Source organism: Apiospora phragmitis, assembly GCF_038363925.1.
Source record: "Apiospora phragmitis strain CBS 135458 chromosome Unknown utg000016l:1.0-887042.0:1.0-888152.0, whole genome shotgun sequence".
Classification (NCBI taxonomy): domain Eukaryota; kingdom Fungi; phylum Ascomycota; class Sordariomycetes; order Amphisphaeriales; family Apiosporaceae; genus Apiospora; species Apiospora phragmitis.
This window is the reverse complement of record NW_027117416.1, coordinates 437,705-454,103: the sequence shown is the minus strand read 5'-3', so window position 1 is coordinate 454,103 and position 16,399 is coordinate 437,705. Positions and strand designations below refer to the sequence as shown.

General features: G+C 50.7%; 2 protein-coding genes across 2 annotated transcripts; one reads left to right on the top strand and one right to left on the bottom strand.

Moving 5' to 3' along the window:
* Positions 1–4,390: 4,390 nt before the first annotated feature.
* Positions 4,391–5,044, top strand: PG994_015298 (uncharacterized protein; the record flags this gene model as incomplete). The annotated part of the gene is made up of 1 exon (XM_066866705.1): positions 4,391–5,044. One exon carries the CDS (start codon positions 4,391–4,393, stop codon positions 5,042–5,044), a length of 654 nt encoding a protein of 217 aa, XP_066707619.1.
* A 2,754-nt stretch (positions 5,045–7,798) lies between these two features.
* Positions 7,799–14,514, bottom strand: PG994_015297 (MULE transposase domain-containing protein; the record flags this gene model as incomplete). Its single annotated transcript, XM_066866704.1, has 12 exons — positions 7,799–8,158; positions 8,717–8,791; positions 8,849–9,140; positions 9,305–9,391; positions 10,340–10,758; positions 10,900–11,031; positions 11,230–11,406; positions 11,511–11,944; positions 12,148–12,261; positions 12,980–13,898; positions 14,011–14,075; positions 14,127–14,514. 12 exons carry the CDS (start codon positions 14,512–14,514, stop codon positions 7,799–7,801), a joined length of 3,462 nt encoding a protein of 1,153 aa, XP_066707618.1.
* Between the last annotated feature and the right edge of the window lie 1,885 nt (positions 14,515–16,399).

Sequence of the window (16,399 nt, the reverse complement as noted above, 5' to 3'; positions counted from 1 at the left end):
CGATTGCCGTATCCTATTTTATTCCCCAAGCTAACATTTCTGCCTGGTGCAACCCCGAAGTTGGTCTTATCCCTCCGATCAGGCTGTATACCGAATTTCTCCTTTCAGCCGTACCACCTAAAAACGGTGTAAGCTACCGGCCTTGCCGTCCTAGATCTTGACTCCTATGTCCGGATTCTATAGCATCTCGACGATCTAAACTGTTGCAATCTCGAGACCCTTTCCACTCATGTGGTCCAACCCGCTGAACGCTCGTGTGTGCTCGTCCCAAAAGATCTGAACAGGGAATCCCTCTCCGGCTGGTCGCACCGCAAGGGAGAGGCATGGCAGACCAGCCAGTACATAGCACCCAAAGTCCTCTCCATCCCACGAATCACCAGGCGCACCAGTCCACAAGCCCTTGCGGCGACACCACCTGATGTGCTGTTCACCATGGCCCAGATCAAGGACCGCCGAATCAAGACGCACATATACGCCATGCCAGGAATTCCTACAGCGCCAGCGCTTCACGCGTTTCTCCTGGATCACATCGTCGGACTGTCCTGCCTTCCGCTTCTGGCAAGGGGGGTAAAGTCACTGGCCTAAGCGCCAGTGGCAAGGCTTTATCCTCAGTCACTAGCGTGGCAGGGTCTGGAGTGGACTCTGCTTGCAACTTGAGTGACGTTGACGCTTTCGGTATTGGTGCAGCTCGTCCTGTGTCTGGTGTTGAATACGAAGAGTCTGATATGCTGTTCGGTTCGCCAGGCGGTATGGTTGTAGAGTCAAACTAAAGCTCTTTGTCGAGCAGATCTGGATTGGTGTCGATGAATGCAAGAACATCATCCAAAACCGGCATCTCCGTGGAACAATCCTTAAGAGTCGATAGCGGTAATGATAGATCGGCAGTTGTCGACTGACCGAAGATCAAGCATGTCTCTTCATAGCCGTTACAACCTAGACTCGCTGCCGGTAGCTCCTCAGACTCGAGAGCATGGAATTCAGGGAATAAAAATGCCTCGAGAAGGCCATGCGGCCAGAAACTGCTTCGTAGGTTCGCGGCCAGTATGGCCTGGTTGGTTGATAGGAGGCTTATCGCCGCAGGCCAATTTTCGGTGACATCGAAGCTGACTACGGGATATGTTTCTGCGGACATCGTGTGGACGTTTTTGGGAGGGGACTAGGAAGACAAGTTGGGAGTAAGTTATACGCACCCATTTTCGATTCATGGAATTGTACACGCTGAACCTTTGCGTATTCTCGTCCCAAACAACCGGCATGGGGAACCCATAGCCGCCCGGCCGCACAACCAACGACAGGAAAGGCAGACCTGCCAACACGAAGGGCGAAAGGTCCTCACTGCTCCATGATTTCTGCCCAATGCCATCGTCCCACATGCACGTCGTCGCTTCCAACAGAAGTGTTGGGCCACTGGCGTAATCCTGGAGACGACCTCGACGAGGCGCCAGGTAGAGCCAGCCGGACGGCCTGGACCTAGCCCACTACAACCAAGGTGAGTCTACCTTCGCCCTCGTACGAAGCAGAGTGTACGCGAGAGCTCTGCGACGATTGGCCAAAAGACGAAGAGCCATCGCCAAAGCTCGCCTCGACGATCCGGACCCTCATAGAACACAGATCATGAAAAAACGGGACAGCTGGCGAAGGCAGCATGCTGAAGGCCCCATAGACGACCGATGGGGCTTCTTGAAGCTCGAGAAGGACGAAGCAACAGGACAAGTGCGAATCATCGAGTCCCGCAAAGAATGGTTAACCGGACAAAGTGGGAACCGACGGAGCTACTACACAACTAATATCGTTTTCAAGGATGAGGGTGAGGGGCCAGCCGAAGAGGATACGGAGGACGACATCGAAAACAATCTTCCGGACGATCCTCTGACAATGCTGCTAGATTCGAGTAGCAACCCAGACTACATGCGTCCGCCACCGAGATTGCCAATCCATGCTGGGGATAATGGTACTATATTTGGTCTGAACAAAACCCATCTTCGCTCCTATTACTATTCTAGTGAGACGTTTCTTGATTTAGTCGACGACCCCTCGCCGCTAGCTCCATGCACACAGCGACTACGCATACGGGCTGGCAAAAAGATAGCGGCTCGACGTCTCGAGCTCCCAGTGATACCGACAGACTCCATTACTCAAGATCTCAGAGGGGAGGACAAGGCAGAGGAATTGTACAACCGTGTCATCATGTGGCCAGGAGAGGCTGCAAATCATTGCTCGGATCCGACCTTGGAACGGTTGTCTTGGCTTATGAACCCTGAGGGCCATCAAGGGAATATTTCCGCGGCAGACGACGAGCGATCAATTTCTACGCCACTTGGGGAGCTGCTGGCTCCTTACAAATCCTTGTCTGGCTCTCGTTCGATCCGGCCACGAAGCTCACAGGTCATTGGGGTGGGGGATTGCTACCATCCAAGGCCCATGTGGCAGATTGTGAAAATGGATTTGCAGATGGGGGTGGTGCTCAAAGGAGTTCGCCGGGAGTCTCTGCTACGTACCACCCCCCCGTTGAATCATCACCAGCTGATACATTATTCCTCGTCGAAGGGACCAGCAGTGGCTGGTCCAGGATTGAGAGAGCCATGTACACGAGACTCCCCGGGCAGTATGTCTAGGTCGAGATGAGAAGGCACGGGTGAAAGAGGCAGCCACGTGTTTGTTGGGGGCTATGCATTGTTCTTAAGTCAATATTGTCAATGGAGAATTCGTCAAAGCAAATCTCATGTCTGGCTATCGTTCGATCCAGCGGCAAGGCTTCCCGGACTGGGCACACAAATCGGAATTGGCACAAAGCATTGGAAGTCAATATTGACTTGCCAATTTCGCACAACTACCCGCCACCTATGCCATTTAGTTGCTTGTCAGCTATCGTCGAGCATTCATACCGGCTTTCGACACGTACCAGAGAGCCGTTGACTAGATATTGTGAACGCAGGCTCGGCAGGCGTGAACCTTGCAATACCGGCACTCGAATATCCACCAAGAGGGACCTGAATGGCACAGGTTGCAGGTCCATTGGATCAGCGTGCTGTCGGACTTGATCATCTTGAAGGAGTGGGCGCAGTTGTTGGTGACGGCCATGGTTTTCGACGTTGGAGATTGGCTACGGTCGTTGATCAGAGAGGAGAGGATGGGTTGTTGGGAGAAAGCGACATGGCCATCTCGTAGAGTTCCACGGCTTTATAGAGCTCTGCTATGTGTCAGTCTCTCTTGGTGGGCCATGTACAATTGTCGCAGCTCCGTGGTCTGTTTTTTTCTACGTCATGCATAACACCTCTCGACATCCACAATCCAGAGTACCAACACCTACGGTTGATCATGCCCTGCCACGACGCCGTTCTCGCTTGGCTTGCTTTTCCGACCGCCGGTGAATGGGCCAAAGGGGCCATTGCAGAAGAGACTGAGGGGTGCTTTCAAGTACATGCAGCCATCTGCTAGAGCCATTCTTCCGAGTATATTCCCATAGCATGTGTTATCCGCTATGTAGAAACGGCCGGATGCACTAGGTGTAGAAGTGTCACACGCCTGCGACGATCAGGTACGCAGAAACGATGCAGACTCGCCGGATAAGGCTAATCAAGCCGCATATGCCTTCGTGTATCCTCGATTCGATGCGGCATTTCCGATTCGTTCTGGTGTATCGCGTCGATAGCGGTCGCCTCTGGTGGGCCCGAGGCGGGGCAGTTACGTCGAGCAGGATTGACGGCAGTCGAGTGCGTCGACGTGGCGGTCGCGATGTACTAGGGGGTTGTCGATGGTAGCGGGCCTCATAAGACTGCTAGGAAATGGGAGGATTGCTGGTCTACGGTACTTGGTGAAAAGCAGCAGGGGCACAAGGTCGAGTGCTGAGCTAGAGGTCAGCTCTGAAGTAGGTTGCTTACTTCCCCTGATACGCCCATCAGATCATGCCTATTACCACCGCGGCCGGTCCCATGTTTCATTCAGGTGCATCACTGCAAGCCTCCTGGAATACCCACCAATTTAGGGCTGCCTAAATTGGGTACAACTCCACAGTGAATACAGGTTGCCCATAGCTCCTCCATATCTGCTTCAACAAATCACTGGTTTACCAGTGGCACATGCCACGGAGGTTCTCATCAGTAATATTCAGGTATCAAAGAGCAACTCAAGGCGTTGGTAGCAGTTGTTCAGTCGCAACAGCAGCAACCGACACAACGACCTTCTACGACGACACAGTCCGGGGTAGACCCCCCCGCCGGCATATACGGAGACGAATGTCATATCCCCAGGTGCTTCTACCCGCTATCAAACCACTTCTAGAACAGGCGCTTACCCGGCCCTATCAGCTGCGAATATCTCTACAAAAGATGACGAGTTCGCCTTCCTTTCGTCCTTTGATACGGTCTTCCTCATCGACGACTCGGGGTCCATGGACGGGAACTCGTGGGCCGAGGTCCGCAGCGTGTTGAAGGAGATTGTCCCTACCTGTGTGGAGCACGACTCGGACGGCATCGATATCTACTTCCTCAATTACAAAACCGGCGAGCTGCTCGACAAGTTCAGCGGCAAAGCTGGGTCCGGTTATCGTGGCATCACCAGCCCGGACCGCGTCACGCAGCTCTTCCAAGACGTCAGACCCAGCGGAGGCACGCCGACTGGTTCGAGGCTGGGGCAGATCCTTGATTCGTACATGCGCCGCTACCGTAAGGTAGTCGACGAGACCGAAGATATATATGCCATGAAACCTATAAATGTCATTGTCATCACCGACGGCGCATCGGGTGACGACGTCGAGTCTCACATCGTCAGGGTGGCGAGGGAACTCGATGAGATATGTGCCCCCGATTACCAGGTTGGTATTCAGTTCTTCCAGGTCGGCGGGTATGTGGAAGCGGCGAAGGCCCTCAAGGCGTTGGATGACGATCTCCCTAGCCGAGGCGTCCGCGACATTGTCGATACCTGCTATTTCCAAGGAGGCACCAGGGGAACACTCACATCTCAGAAGCTTCTGAAGGTGGTACTGGGCGCGGTGGACAAGAGAATCGATAAGAGCGATACGAGGACTGCCGAGCGGAGGGTTTGATATGTGGACAAGGGGCGGGGGTAAAACTATTTGCTAAACCGCATCGTTCTTTTCCTATTTCTCGCTCTCCTATAGTTGAAGAAAAGGCCCAGTGTTTTATAGTGAAGCGAACATCCAGATCTGCATGGATCTCTTGCGAGCGATATTCAAACATGGGGCAAACACAATATAATATATGGACGTCCGCTTGCATTGGTGCATGATCACAACCAACTCTTCAACAAATGTTGGTGACCGAACCAAAATGCACACGGCGTGGACGTGGAAGCGCTGGACGGGATGCTATCTCGGCATTGTGTCTTGCGACTGCTAGGATTCGAAGCAGTTGTTCCTCTATTTCTTCTCGAGTGACATCCGTTTTGTTCGTCCTACTATACAGTGATAGGTATTGCTGTCAGTCATCATAACGTGGGTGAGATTAAACAGCTCGAGACCCCTTTCGACTCTTCCTGGGTAGGTAGCCGTCTTTATCTCCAATATCTACCAGGACATACCGAATCGAGCTGTGCCGATTATGCGGGTACATTCTGTGGGTTCCGGCAGTGTTCTCGCCTGGGCCAGCGCGAGATCTGATGTCTGGGCGTGGACTTGCAATGGCTTCTTTCAGTGTTTTTGTCTGTGGTAATTCTCGGTCTAAGCACGAGGCAGCTTGAGAAGTTCCCCATCGATTCTGTGCTGGTTGATGCTATGCCTAAAAGTCTCACGAAACCTGCGAGCCGACGGCCTTTATATACATATATCGACGATCAAGGGAAGGCCACAAGAAGTGACTACTCCAGCGCTGCCATGAACGGTTCTGGAGGCCAGTATGAGCGAGAATGGGCTTGCAGGTAACAGGAAGCCATCGATGGATGCTTGGTGAATCCTGTGTACAGTGTCATCGAGCCACTGCTGACTTTAACATGCTAAGCCACAGGGGTCGAAATGAGGTTGGCCGGCCGAACCGGGAGCATGGCCTATATTGGCAGCAGATGCAGCAAAAAGCAAGCACATATGTTGCTGGACGGCTGGCTTGGAAATCATGATACAGCGTGTGATAATGGTGCTTTTGGGCATCCCAGTAGTTATGGAATATGTGTACACAGTACGGCACTACAAGCCTAATCAGCAAGGCTTTCGGTTTTTATTCTCACCTGAATCTAACTACGGTATAGTATAAACGGCCGGAAAAGGCCTTCGTTATGGTCATATTAATACACACACCCACACGCAAATACAGGCCCTGCTCATGCACAAGGCAGCGGTCAAAATAAAAAAGAATCATCGCATCTAGTCAGATTCCTCAAGGAATGGCCCACCTGATGCCGTTTGGTGTGTTCAGTGCAGCTATGCACGAGTTCGCAGTCCACCACTACAATGGCCAGGTCCAGGTCCAAAAGCTAGCGCGGAGAATGTCCAGCTGCAAATCAAGGTAGCGGCACTTTTGGAGCAAATCAGTGAGATGCAGGTATCTCGCGATCTCCAGGAGCAGGTGTTGACAACACAGGCGGATCTCATTAGTGTTCTCGAGAGTGAACAGCGCGCTTATAGCCCGCTTCTCCAGCCACCTACAGACTACCTGCCCCAGCCACTATCGCCAATACTCGAGCCCAACCAGTCGAGGCGTGCCTGCCACAGCCGCAATCGGAACCTCGACCCCGATCGCCAACTCCATGACAGCCATAGTCTCACGCAGTGCCGAGGGACGTGACGGAGGAAGTGGCGGAGGCTGCACCAGAGACGGAGCCGCTGCAGGTGGAGTTGCCGCCAAACGCCAAGTTGGCGTCTCAAATTACGCCGGGCAGACGCTACATGCACTACAAGCGGGAGAAAGATAAAATCTTCTTCGCCAAGGTGCCGCTGCAACTTGCGCTTGTAGTCCATGTAGCCGCCTGATGAGTGCCTCGCCGCATTCTGTACAGCTGTTCCTTGGTGGCCTGCCTGTGACAGCCTTCATTTTCCTCCTGTCTGGGAGGGCATTGCCGTGATTGTGTCGATATAATCGGCGCCAAGGGTCTTCTAGCCGCCACCCAGTCGTTCCAGCATACATCTCTCTGTAGCGACGCATCTATCGCGCCGTGATCGGGGCACCTTGTGTGTGCTGGCTGGGTACCTGCATTCGTCGCGGCGGTTGGCGTTGCGTTCGCCGTGGAGCTGGACTTGGTGCAATGTTTTATTATAGGTCTTAGTTATGGCGAAAATTAATTCGGTGGATTGATAGCAAGGTGGCCTCAGGCAGGAAGTGCTACGACCTCTGGCTACATCGGAATCTTCTACAATCTCATCGGCTCCGAAACCATGTTTCCAAATCTTGGGAACAAAAACTCCTGCCCAGAATCGTCCAGACTTTTGAAGCCAACGTTCAAGGGGCTTATCCTAACAGTATCCTCAAGGGTACTCGAGCTAGCGAGCGGGTTGCAAATCTTATGAGCAAGGAAAACTGTGCACAGGCCACAGGGATCTATTCGGGTCGGCAAAGAATGAGCTGTTACCAGAGGAGTTCCGCGCCAATACAACATTCAACTTTCGCGGCGGCGAACGTGTCTCCTTGTCCAAGTCGAATACAAGTAAGGCACTGGTGTCATAACATACTGGCTACTAGATGGTGACGCCCGTAAATCCCTTGAATGTCATCTCGTGATAGAAGAAGCAGATGGCACGTGTTGGTAATAGCAGATATATTCTTCTTATTGAGCCCTCCGTCGTTATATATATCGGGCTGAAGAATGACGCGACAGTGGTTATATATCATATCTTCCATATCTGTCTTCGGAGCTAAGCTAGAGGCATCGTTAAGGAAGCTACCAAGTTGCTAATACGATGGTCGTCGGCTTGTACACTCTTTGCAAGTTGATCGATCAGGTTATTCAGGAGGATCTGGTGCAGCACAGCGAGGTTGCGTTCCTCATTGGGCACACTGTAATCGCGTAGATTATGTTGTTCGAGGAAGTCGGCAACAAGGAATTCGCCCTCTTGTGACCAGAAGTCTCGTGCCGCACGGGTAGCGGATGCCAGCTTCCCCTGGAAATAGGGCGTTGGTGGAGCTTTATGTTGATAGTAGTAAGATGTCCAGTCAATCTCTTCTACTTCGAAGGCTGTTTGATTCGACAATCCGTAGAGATACCCGTCGATGATCTCAAAACAGACAGTGGAGCCGATCTCGTGGCCGACAAGGTTGGACAGGTGAATTTTCCTTCTCGACAGATGTCGCTTCGTCATGTCGAAGAATCGAAGCACCCATCTTGGAATCCCATCAGCTCCGTACTCCGAATGGGTGCCGTAGTAGAGGTAAGACTTGTTATTTCGGACGAATAATCGCACTGTAGATTCGAGCAGAATTGTGCTGACCAGCTCATGATTTTCTGTGTCGATAATCAAGAGCTGGTCTTCCGGTGTGGGGAGCGTGACCGAGTATAGACAACTTGTAATTCCTTCGGCGTTGTGGATTACGCTAAACGAGTAATCTTGGCAGTTTTTGGAGTCTGGGATCGCCTCTTCTGTAAGTCTGGGGATGTCGATTACTGTTTCCTGACCGGACGGATTGTGTAGGTCGAGAATTCTAAGCCATCTTTGTGCAATGCTCTCCTTGTGTATGTAGCACAACTTGCCACTTGAAAACACATGGGAGTCGGCAAGCGCGACTATCGCCACGACGTATGGGCGAGCTTCCGCGATGGCTCTTCGTCTTTTAACCACTCGTCGCAGTGCCATTGCATAGCCACCTTCACGCTCGGCTTGCTGCGCCTCGAGGGAGAAAGGAATCTTTGCCTAGGTAAGATCAGCAAGCTACGCCGAACGTCCCGGCAGCCAGCTTAGATGACTTACACGAACAATTGTTTTACAGAAGCTATCGTCGGTAACAAGGTACTGAAAGTGGCGGCAGCAGAGGGAGAAATCGAAAATCTCTTCAATGCTGAGGCTCATGGCGATGTTTGCGATCAATTCATAGGGCAGCCTTTGAATTAGCCAAGGTGGTGGTAGCGTGGCCTTCGTGCTTCCATCGTCGGGAGGAGTCCCTCGATTTTGGCGCTTCGCTACTGGGGAATCCATACGCACACTCGGAGATATCGCAAAAAGAAGGTCAACGGCGCAGGCGTTGATTGCATCCGCGCAGTTGCTGCATTACGTTGCTTATTCATGGAGGTTGAAAGAAGAAGAAGCATGGAACAAGAGCGGTGCCGTCGAAGACTGCCTGGCAAGTCACAGCCTTGCCGTGACATTGCTCATTTCAGTGCAGCCGACCGTGACTCTTCGTTGCGGGTCTCGGCGAAACGATCATACCCGCTACAGGACTTGTGGGCCCGGTACATAGGCGCCCAGGGGTTTGCGATTAGCGTCATGACGGGAGCAGGGATTGATCGTGGAGCACTTTGCGCGCGTAGTAAGTGGAAATAATAGCCAATCAGCTTACATCGCTTCCGCTTGTCCCACAAACATCATTGTGCACTTGCTCCAACCAAACCTGACAAGTAATCGAGCCGGGTTTCTTCACCGGTGATGGGCGTCACTGTCGCTAGGCTCGACGAAGAAGGCATGGTCTCGTGTGGCCGCCCTGAGAGGCCCCAGGCTGCATCACCGTACACTTGGACGAAAGGCAATCAGGAGTGGCTCCAGGGATGCGTGCGGGGCTGGTTGATGGATGCAGGACAGCTCAACCCCTGTAGCCGGCGGCCAGGGCAGAGGCTCGCGAACGCTACACACCGCTCTCGGGCGACTGTCACTTGCCTCTCTGACTGAGCGAGGGGGCCCTGACACCTAGGTTTCGCGCCGGGAGCCCATAGGTCTACGGGTACCCGTAAATTTAAAAATCTACGGGCCCGTGGATTTTCTACTCCTAGTTTAGCGTTTTCACCTTATTTGGCCTAGCCCTTCCGGTATCGCAGCTTATATCATAAAGCGCAGTTTAGATAGCGCAATTAAAACACAGAAACGTCAATATACCCTCAAAACCTATGGTCGAACTATAATACAATCCTCGTCGACTTGTTCAGCTGTATAAATAGCTTGCTGTTTCTCGCGGTCTTGGTCTGCCCTTCTCCAGAGCTCCCCCATACCTCTCCTGTTAGATAACTATTTGCCGACTCTTTAGCTATTTGTGCATCAATCCGATCCGATTCCGACCTATCCCAGTCCAAGTATGCCATCATCTCTTCTCTCTTCCAGTCTCTCGTCCCTGCTGGAGTCACGCAATGTTTGGTCATTTGCTTATAATCTAAGCACCAATCGTAACTTGCATTATTGTACCGCAGTGGTAAACCCATTGCTTTCCGGTACATCTGCTTATTCACATAGCTTCCACGAGGCTGATTCTTATACCAAGTGTCTCTTGCGGAGATGTATTTCTGGTAAATAGCCCTCGGGTCATCGTACTTTATAGGCTGCTCTGGCTGCCGCGGTTCCGGCTGTTGGTCCAACTGCTGCTCTGTCTCTGGTGTAGTCGTAGCCTCGAAGATTTCGGGGATCATAGATCGTGATTGTGCTTCAGAAATCGAACCCTGTAGCGCTCTTGCTCGTTGCTGAACTGCGTCTACCTGTTTTCTTAGCTCTGTATCCCTTAAAGGGCATACAGAGGAGAACTTGGTATGGCCAGTGATATGGCAGTTGGTGCATGTAGGTAGCTCGAGGGTAGGCGGAACTGGGAGTTCGGGTTCGGGCGAAGCAGCATTGTCTGATGGAATAGACTGTGTGGGAATATCCGGTACAGGTGGCTGCGACTGTACCTCAGAAATCGATTTCTGTGCCGTTTTTAATTGGTAGGAAGCTGCCTCTACCCGTGCTCTTAAGGCTGTATGCCTTAAAGGGCATAGATGGGACGTCTTTCTATGGCCGACAGCATGGCAGCTGGCGCATTGGGGTGGTCCTCTCGGTAGAATTACGTTTTCAACAACCTTGAAGCCACTCGATTCTCGTCGGTTACTTGTCGGAGGTAAAGATGAGGCGATAGTAGCCGAATCGATACGCTGGCGAGGCTCAAGAAGAAAAGGTGCAGCAGAGTTGCGGGCTAGGTGCTAATGTGAGTGAAAGTCTTGGAGCTGGAGGGATTTGTTTTCGGCCCATAACGCCTCGAGCCGGTGGACGCATGACAGTCCTTGTGACTGGGTGAAAGAGCCCGTGCAACGTGCCGAAGGAAGTCCGTTACCTCTTAATAGAAGCTTCCGTTGTTTTTCAACCTTCCTAAGTGCCTTATGTGATACCCAGCCACGTACACCGCTATATAGTGGTCCGGAAAGCTCGATCGGGGTCCGGATTTGCTGCTTAGCCTGATTGGACCTTAGCTCGGCAAGTTGATTAAGCAGCGCGTGCTTAATTGCTTTCCAGGCCTCAAATAGGTCCAGAGTGGACCTTTTCAGATGGCTTTTAAGGAGTGCATGGACACCCTCAACCTGGGATGTAACAGCGTTGCCAAAATGAAGGTGGCAATCGACCCAGGCCTTCACAAGCTTCTCTTTTTGTATAAGTCGAGCCACGTGGCTTTCACATATGCCACCTCGTCGATGTGGGTCGTGATGTACTTCTGCTCGAACTCGGCTACGCGTTGGTCCAATATCTCCTCGGTAGGAGACTTCATGATCTGGTGCCAGTGCTGGTGAAAGACCTTCCAAGCTTCCATATTCTCGGATTGTCTCTCTCGCTGTCGGATTGGTAGTTGACGGGTGAACGCTGGTTGGCAGTGACGAAGGACTGCCTTGTTCGCATGCCAAAGACATAGCAACGACGTAGCAGAAGGGAAGGCGGTCGGAATCGCGTTTATACAGGCGAGACAACGATCGGTCAGAATGAGTGAGGGAAAACGAGAGTTGCTAATCTCGTATAGCGATTTAAGACGGTCCAAGGCCCAGACAAAGTCCGGCTCAGCTTCTCCAGTGAGGAATGCGAATGCGATACAAAAGGACCGCTGAGAGGCATCGACACCAATCATATCTAGAAGTGGCATTCCGTACTTATTCGTTTTATAGGTGCAATCCAGTATCAAAATATCCGGATAGCTCTGGAGGTATGCGAGCGAATCCGGATGGGCAAAGAGGACAGCTTTAACCGCTCATGATCGATATACATAGGTGGTATACACTGCGATGCAGGCAGGGGTGCCTTGTAAGAGGCTACATTGGAATCTGATTTCATACTCGGTCTCTTGGTCTCCTTTCTGGGCGCCTGTGCCTGATTCTCGGCACCCACAGGGGTGCTATTAGTATCGGATCCCTTCTCAAGGTCTTCTAAGCGTCTCTTGAGCTTCTTTCCTGTAGAAGTTAGTAGGCTCGTCCGATGGGGGCACTCATACACATGATCGACGTTACGCACTGTAAATGCGCTGAGTAATACAAATTCCTACCTGTCTGCGCTCGGCAAGGTCTGAAATCTTGGTCCAATCCTCTTCTGGTCTGCTCGAGGGCGAGAAAGCAATGCTGCTGCGTCGAGCTGAATACTGGCCGCCAGTCGTTCGTCATGGCGGCCTAGTCGGATCGAACTGGGTAGAGTCGCCATGACCGATTGCAGCAAGGCAGATGCGATTTCCCGCCTATCAATGTGCTTCCAAGCCCCATGGCTAATCCATTGCGCATGCGTCAACCTAACTGGCCGTCAGGATCTTAAGTCTGGTGCAATAAAAGTACGGCAGCCCAAATCTCTTATCCATTCTTTTACTTCCTTTCTGTTAATAAATTGTGTGTGTGTGTGTATAGCATCCTCGTCCCGCCAACACACTTCGTATATTCAATCAAACAAGTCGATGAATTAATTGAGTTTGACTACGTATCTAAGGAAGAGAGAAAGGAGAAAGGAGAAAGGAGAAAGGAGAAAGGAGAAAGGGAAAATGTGGGAAAGACTAGCAAATCAGACCTGCTGTTTCCATGGTCCCCCACGTCAATCTGTCATTCTACTGGGCCATGACAGGAGCCTTTAATGTTCCGAGCACTTTATTCAACATTTCAGCGAGTTCTTCCACCTGTCCTCGCAAACGCAACACTTCAGAATCTTCCAACTGTTTTTTCGAATGGGTTTTATCGTCGTCTGCCCAAACTCTTCTTGTGCCAACTTTCTTCTTTCCATGCGTCTTCTTGCTAGTCCCCGTTTCGCTGTGGGGTTTCTCGAATATGATCCCTTTACCCTCGCAGATAGCAATAGCCGAGTCACCAAAACCTTTCTGATAGCATACTGCTGTACTACGGCTGGCGACTCGAAAGACATTCGTACCCTTAAACTGGAGGAGGCAATAGATTGTTGGGTACGCCTTTTCTGATCCTCCACCTTTCGACCAGGCATCCTGAATCCCGGTAATCTCGGCCTTTTCGTAATGATGGACTGTTTTGAGATACTCGTATTCCGGATGCATCTCGGGGAAGTTAATAAATTCTGAATCATATGCGTCGATATCCTCGCAAAGGAGTCCATGAGGTGTCATCAGGAAGATTTTGTCTTTTTTATCTGACACTGGGTTCGGCTTTCTCCTCCATGCGATGAAGATCTTATCTCCAGCCTTGTTTCTGGGGTATGCACTGTAGCAATGATCCCACTTGGAATCAATCGACGTATCAAAATTGGCTGGCGGGGGCGGGGTATGCAGCAGGGATGCCCAGTCTCCGGGGAGATTTCTTGTTACCAGATACTTTTGAATCGTGGCGTGAAGGGTCTGAAGCTCTCTGTACGAAGCCTCCTTATCGTCACCAATCGCTGTGTCAATCGTTTTCTCCAGCCTAGATACCTCCCGGTATTTGGATTTCAAATAGGAGTACGGGAGCGCATATTCTCTGCCGTATTCCTCTCCATAATCCGTCACAAGCTTATCGTTGAATCGATCGAGTGGCTCGCAATTCTCCTTCGCAAGCTCTTCAGGCGTCTTGTTAGGATTATCGGCCTTATCGAGGGTAGGCTTCCAAGTCTGTGGTGATCCCATTATAAAGTTCTAGCAGGTCCGCTTGCTTATCGCTGGGTATGAAGAGGCCTGAATTGCTATTTTTCTGTCCCCCCATTTCAGCCGCATTCCGTCTCACGCGTTCTTCGTCGTATTTGATTTTCGAATCGGGGTGTGAGAGTGTATTGCCTGCGGCTTTGATGACTACATAGTCTATTAGTACGTCTACCTCTACACCCATACTTCTGAACTCACATTCGACCAATTCCGCCTTATTCTGAGCTTCGCTCTGGTTCACAGCGAACAAGTATTGCGCTCCCACTTTTTGGAGCCGAGATTGGCTGTCGGTGTCTAAAGGCTCTTCCGCGCCTTTCGGGGGTGTCAAGCCGAAAAGGGTATAGTAGTTTGGATTTTCGGAGTCAAACTCTTGCTGGATTCTTGCCAGAACTGGATCTTCATGTTTCGCGTCGTCGCTATCTATATCCATACCATCATCTGGCTTCTCCTCCAGTTTATCTAATTCAGCTTGCTCATCGGGACTCAAAGACCCTGAAATTATTTTTGCCCGAAGGACAGTCTTTCTGGCCCTTCTTTGGATCTTTGAAGAAGCTGACGATTTGGGGTTCTTATTGTCCGCTGCCATTGTAATGCTTAGGGAGTGGATGTGAGAATGGCAGCACACGGGAGATGAGAGACCTAGTCACACATCAATATTTATAGTCCGCTTTACTTCCAAGATTTGACTTTGATGTAGAATAAGAGTGCCAATACCGACTAAACTACAGTCGCTAGCAAAACCTACGTCCTCTATCCACTCTTTGATAGTTCCCGTTTTGGACCCGCTTTTGAGGGGTAGCTGTTGATACTATGTACCCTGCCATGGTCGTAGGTATAGAGCTAATTCCTACCTTTGCTTCTCCTTCTCTTATACATCCATAAATCAATTACAGTACTCTGGAAGTACTTTGTGATCAAAAAGAGCCAGAGCTACAGTAGAAACTGCAAAAAATGTTTTTTTTGACAAACAATCCAGTCAACATCGTTTCTGGCGTTGATTCATTACATACAGTAAGGCTGACCGAGTTCTGTCAAAATATCTGTTTGTAGACGCTTACACGAACGATTGCAGAGCCAAATAGCTCATAGACTGTCAGCGGTTTCTAACTCTAGCTCTTGTGTAGCATACAGTAGTTGCAGAGTATTGTAATCGATTTATGGATGTACAAAGGGAGGGGTAAGCAAAGCCAAAACTCGACTCTGTACATGCGAGCATGGCGGGGTACATGGTGTCAACAGCTACCCCTGCAAAAAGGGTCTAAAACGGAAACTAGCAAAGAGTGGGAAGAGGACGCAGGTTTCGCTAGTGACTGTATTAAAGGCAAATATGGCATTTTGCTTTAGCGACACTTATCAGGCAATTGGAGTCACTGATTAGGATTTGGTCAAATAAGGGTCTCATTGCGCCTCGGCAGGGATGGGACTAGAACGCATTCCCGCTAGAACATGACTTCTACGCACACACATAATCTATTACTGTACCCCTTCTAGTGTAAGCACTACCGTGTTCTAGACGTAGATCCTGACTTCGATGCATTTTCCGTCCTAGGGCTCATCACCTGAGGATTTGCAGGCCAGAAATGGCAACGATGGCCAATTAAGTCATACTCTGTGTTGCGGCTGAATTTGGCCTTTGGCCGCTGTATACGGCGGGATGAGGAAAGAAGCGTAAGCTAGAAATAGATCGAAAGACGGTAACCGAGGTCCAGGAATGCAAGTACATATGGAATGGCGGAAACTGCCCGTTTGGTCCCGATCGACGAAAGCAACTTTTGTTTCCAAGGTTAGAAGAGCTTAAAAGCTGTCAAAAGCTAGAGGGGGTATATTATATACTTCGCCAATAATGGAGTATTATGATGTGTTGAATACACATATATATCTAGGTTGTATTGGCTCTGTACTTGCGAGCATGGCGGGGTACATAGTGTCAACAGTTACCCCTGCAAAAAGGTCTAAAACGGAAACTATCAAAGAGTGGAAAGAGGACGTAGGTTTCGCTAGTGACTGTAACGTAGGTCACAATTGAACGGCACATTCGCTACGAATCAGTCAATTGCGCAACCGCAACGCCATAAATCACCAAATCTTCAATACCGCTCTTCTGGTTCGTACCTACCAGTAACATAAGAAACCAATTTAGTTATTTGCACCTGTTCTGACCATGCTACCTGAAGCTACTTCCGGTCCTATTGTGTTCGTACCTCAAGGTACAGTCGTCAAAATGAGACGGGTGCAGGACTGACTGGTTGATTATATGCAGTCATCTTGCGATGCTAGACTTTCTATCAGGAAGTGCTTTTTCGCAGCCGGTGCTATCTCTCCAAGCTTTGCACGGTATGATCAGTGGCTGGGTACTATCATCGGGGAAGAAGTGGTGGGCGGTGCCGAGCTGGTCCAGGAGTGGAGGCTGAAGCTTCGAACGTGGAGTGGACGATTGTACACGGAAAGGAGCAGGGTGGGATCCGCAGGAA